We start from the raw sequence: 4,745 nt of genomic DNA, 5'->3' as shown, positions 1-4,745 counted from the left end.
TTTAAAGCTGAGCTTTATACTCAGCTTTAATATTACATTTTACAGATCGTCAGTCCATAAGAAACAAGATGTTTTCTAGCTGCACACATAGCGACTTTAATTAATTAAACACACACATAGGGACGTTAATTAATTATGCCACAAGAAATCACTGTTGGGAAGAAATTTGTCCACCTGGGATCTACAGTATACGGCAGAATTCCAGTTGGGTTTTGTTTCATTCTTACATATCTCTCTTTTTGTACAAAGTAATCATTTAGAAAAAAATGACATACTGTATGTTTCTATACAAGTATATACTGTATAATTGGTTTTAAAAAAAGTTTTAAGGATAATATTGTCAGTCCTACACCTTTTATCAGCTTAACTATAGCTGAACCAAAATAAAATAATATACTGCAAGAGCAAACAATAAGAAATAACACATGTAATAATATCTCCATATTCACCTAGTAGTACTGTACAAATGAGTGAAACCAATTCGATTGTAGTCCACCTTAAACTGGAACACTCCATAAACATCAGGAAGCTTAAATTTAGTAGAGAATCTTCCATCTGAAAGAAAGAAAAAAACTACAATATAACTGAAATGCAAAGATTGAATGAAAACCAAGACAAAGTTTGCAAGGTGAATATATAAATATAAATCCTGGTATATTGGAAGTTGATATTTAAAAAGATCTGTTGATTTTGCTTAACCGATCAACCCCTAGGCCCGCATTAATGCAGGCCGAGGTCACCAGGGACGATCGTAATTAATTATGCAATTAATTAACAATAATTATTTAAAAATCGTATGCACGTAAGTTAATAGTGTGCATGTAAGTTAAAAAAATATTCCTTCTTCCATTTATAATTAATTTCTAAGTTTAGGGTAATTAGCAATTTGTAATTTGATCGTTGTTTTTGTAACATGATCGCCTTGATCGAGGCGTCGGCGTCAATACTGATGGTGAATAAAATCACCTGTAAACACACTTTATTGTCAGAAAATAACTATTCTGACACTTTCATACTATAAATATATTTTCAAAATACTGTACCAGATTTGGTTATTATATCGACATATTTCCGCGTAAAATTGATTTTTTTTGTGGCTGAAAGCAAAGCATGTGCTATAAATTACGCTTGACGCCATCTTGTGTGTTTACAAAAATGACAATGAACCCTCAACATGATCGTTGAACTTTTCAACTTTCTGTGACCTGCGCCCTCTACACGTTGAGACAGATGAGAAAATAAAGAAAAATTTTGATACCATATTGTCCTATATCATCGTAATTTTTCGTATTTTTTTCATATTTTTTTAAAAAAATCATCTGAATTTTTTAAACACACAATACGCAATTTTCGCAAGACCTTGGAAGGCTAGGCAGAAAATTATAAATTATGGATTTTACCTAGCGAGGTAAGTTAGGCTATTCAAGGTATGGTGCGTAGTGGGGAATGGGTGACTGAACGCGGCGAGGCGCCTAGGGCCCCTTCGATGTAAAATTTTATATTATTTTTATCTTCCAAAGTTCTTCGTCAATAAATTCAATTTTAGATTTATTTTGTAAAGGAATAATTTGTGCTGATGTGGAGATGTGTTTGTATTCTGACTACTGACTCAGGATTCAATAATTTATTTTTAAAATTATTCATCAAAAAATATTTATAAAATAAAACAATAATTGGAAATAATTTATTTTTTAAATACCTTGAAATTCATGCATATTTGAGAAATCAGCCTTCAAAGTTTATGATTTCAGGCATTTCTCAGGCAGAAACCATCACTAAATCCTTGAAAATTGTTGTTTTAACATTAAAAATGGGGAAAATAACAACATAGCATGATATATAAAGGTGAAATAAAATACATTTCCAAAATGTTGGCATCCCAGGATGTTTTGGTCATAATCTCTGAAATACGATTTGCGACGAGTGACTGGTTTGGTTTGTCTTTGTCACATGTATCAATCATAAACTTATGGACAACACTCCCAGCTACTGAAAGGTCATCCCCTGCCTTAGCTTTTGACCATGCTTGAGGCTCTAACAATCAATATTCATATTTTAAAGAAAGGTTATTTGGATTATTAGTTAGAAAAGATTGTTCGTAATGACGTATCGCCAGAAGAAGATTGTTACTTGTGCAGTATGATGTTTCAAAGGCCAGTTTTCAAGCTTAAAAATAAAAGCAATTTAAAGCCTAAGTAACATGAATTTCAGACCCTGAGCAAAAGGTCTACTGACATAGTACCAGCAGTATTAAAAAAAAAATAAAATAACGAAAACGGACTGATTATAAGTTTCCAATTTCACTGTGCTTTGGCAAAACAATATTTTTTTTTGGCCTCATAAGCAAATGTATGCAAGCTATGAAATAGAAAGGCCTTACCACATGATCTTCAATGGTGTAAGCAGCTGGGGGTGTCTTTTGTCCGACAATATGATGGCTAACACCGGTGACACGAAGTACGCCCTTCTCCTTGAACACCCATTGAGAGAGAGCATATGCAAGGTCTTGGTTGCCAGACTTAGCAAATCTATGTGAAAAAAACAAAAAAAAAAACAAATAGTGAAACTAAAAATCTGTTGAAATTATTGTCTAGGGATAACGATTTCAAAGAGAGCATTATATCTTAGTCAACTAAATTTGTGGTAGCCACTGTGTTTGGCAATCATGGAGATCACTGGATCCCTGATTCAATCAAGTTCATAGTCCCTCTGTGCAACATGGCCCATGTGCAAGAATGTACAGGTAGTATACACTTCAGCAAAGAGCCAGAGATTGCTCTTACACTACAACACTAAAAAGAACCACTAAAAAAAGTTTTCGGACTTTAGTGTATTTTCTTACGCTGTTCTACACCAAAAAAAACCAACTTAACTTTAACATTAGTACCCAACTTGCAACGCGATAACTCTGCCCCTTTTGTAAACAAATAAAAAATATGCATGCGGAAACCCATATCTAACGTCCATCGAGCACGAAAACTCCACAACTCAAGATGAATATATTATGACGTCATCTGTTAACGTTAAGGTTAACGTCGTGCAGCGAAAACTCTCTAATAATACACTGTAAAACCTTATTTTTGCGATTTTGCAATTTGAAATATTTTTCAGCTTTTTTAAGTACAATAGCTTAATTTTTGTGACCATCGTTTTATCCGGAAAATTAAGGGTTACGAAAAAAAGGGGCTTTACAGTATTGAAATTCATGCAGAATAAAGATGAATCCCTGAATTGAATACCTGTATAAATTTTTAATGAAAAAAAAGGTGCATAATTTGCTTACTATTAATGCAATAATTAGACTTATGTATTAAATCATAAATATAAATACACTTATCATCCTATGATTAAGATGAAAATTAAAAAGCACTATGGAATTGCTCTGTACCTTTCAGAGCCTGCAACGGCCTTTTGAACGGCAGACTGGAAGTAAGCATCGCTGAAAAACTCCAAGGAACCAGAGAACACAACGCGAGCATTGTTGCGGGCCTGGAGGGCAGTGATGAACTGTGTGTTCTTACCAACAGCGTGTGGATAGTCGACGATGTCATCAGAAGGATTGTGGGAGTATGAGGAAGAAGTACCGTGTAAGATATCCATTACCAAGGGGTTCTCCGGGTCGGCAGTCATTCTAAAATTATGAAAATACATAGTGTTAATAAATAGATATATTTCACTTTCTATAAAATTAGTGTTCTTTAATGTCTTATACAAGTTCACCCTCCAATTTGGGGCCACGTTTGGGCCCTAATTGGAGGGTGAACTTGGAGGGTGGTCTAGGGATTCGGTCTCTTGTTAGCATAGTATTTTGTGGAAATACAACCTTTCAATTTAATATTACTACTGTATACTTACCCAACACCCTTGAATAAAATCGGATTTAATTTCTTATCTCTTACAATGGTTTTAGATTCTATGATGTTCGAGGGATCAGCTACGATCAATGTATGCTACAAAAGGATAAAAACAAAATATATTAAACTACTAATATTTATATTTCACTTTATTCAAATTCAAGTACAAGTTCCTCGTTTGTAACAATTTGTGGCCAATGGCCAAATTGCAAGTTACAATTACACGAGGGAATGGCAATAAAACATATAAAAAAATACATTAAAATGGAAGATAATTATTGTCATAATAAAATTATTATTGTAAGAATTGACATTAACAATGAAATTTAATATGATAAAACTTTAAATTAAAAGGAAGATTACTATTATCATTTTCGTTCTTAAGCCTAGTTTTATAAAATTGCTACATATTGAAACTGCTCTCGACACGACATGGAACACTTCCTAATTTGTCATCGATGCCATCAGCAAAGCTGAACCAGTTTTACTTTTCAGACTTGTTGGCAATGTACCGTATTGCCAAATACATATGAGGTGAGCTGGCCACTATAAACATATTTTTTCCAATTTTATCTGCATATTCTGAAGCAGTTTAAGTTCAATCAGTGACACTCCTAAAGCTATGAATAGTGAGCATTCGATTTGCACGATGACGCGACACTAGAACAGAATCACTCATGCATGACCGTCCAACAGGGCGTCCTACGTACTGTGCATATATAGATTTGGCCGAATTGTGGCCTAGAATCCACGTAACGGGCAGAACTTAACGTTCTCGCATGCGCAGATGACATTTAGTGACATCATTACGTTTTCAAGCCCTACTGTCGTCGTGCAATCGAAAGCTCCCTACTTTCAATTTCATATACTCAGCAAGCCTTCATCTTTGAC

General features: G+C 34.1%; 1 protein-coding gene across 1 annotated transcript; it reads right to left on the bottom strand.

Moving 5' to 3' along the window:
* Positions 1 to 449: 449 nt before the first annotated feature.
* On the bottom strand, positions 450 to 3,950 carry LOC117117678 (dolichyl-diphosphooligosaccharide--protein glycosyltransferase 48 kDa subunit-like; the record flags this gene model as incomplete). Its single annotated transcript, XM_033262060.1, has 5 exons — positions 450 to 555; positions 1,912 to 2,034; positions 2,305 to 2,528; positions 3,389 to 3,631; positions 3,856 to 3,950. Coding segments are annotated over 5 exons (791 nt in total), but the record flags the coding sequence as incomplete, so codon positions are not given.
* Positions 3,951 to 4,745: the final 795 nt, after the last annotated feature.

Source organism: Anneissia japonica, unplaced genomic scaffold (assembly GCF_011630105.1).
Source record: "Anneissia japonica isolate Jap-2015-1 unplaced genomic scaffold, ASM1163010v1 scaffold14484_len5878_cov219, whole genome shotgun sequence".
In the NCBI taxonomy this organism is placed as follows: Eukaryota; Metazoa; Echinodermata; class Crinoidea; order Comatulida; family Comatulidae; genus Anneissia; species Anneissia japonica.
This window is presented reverse-complemented; position numbering and strand designations above follow the sequence as displayed.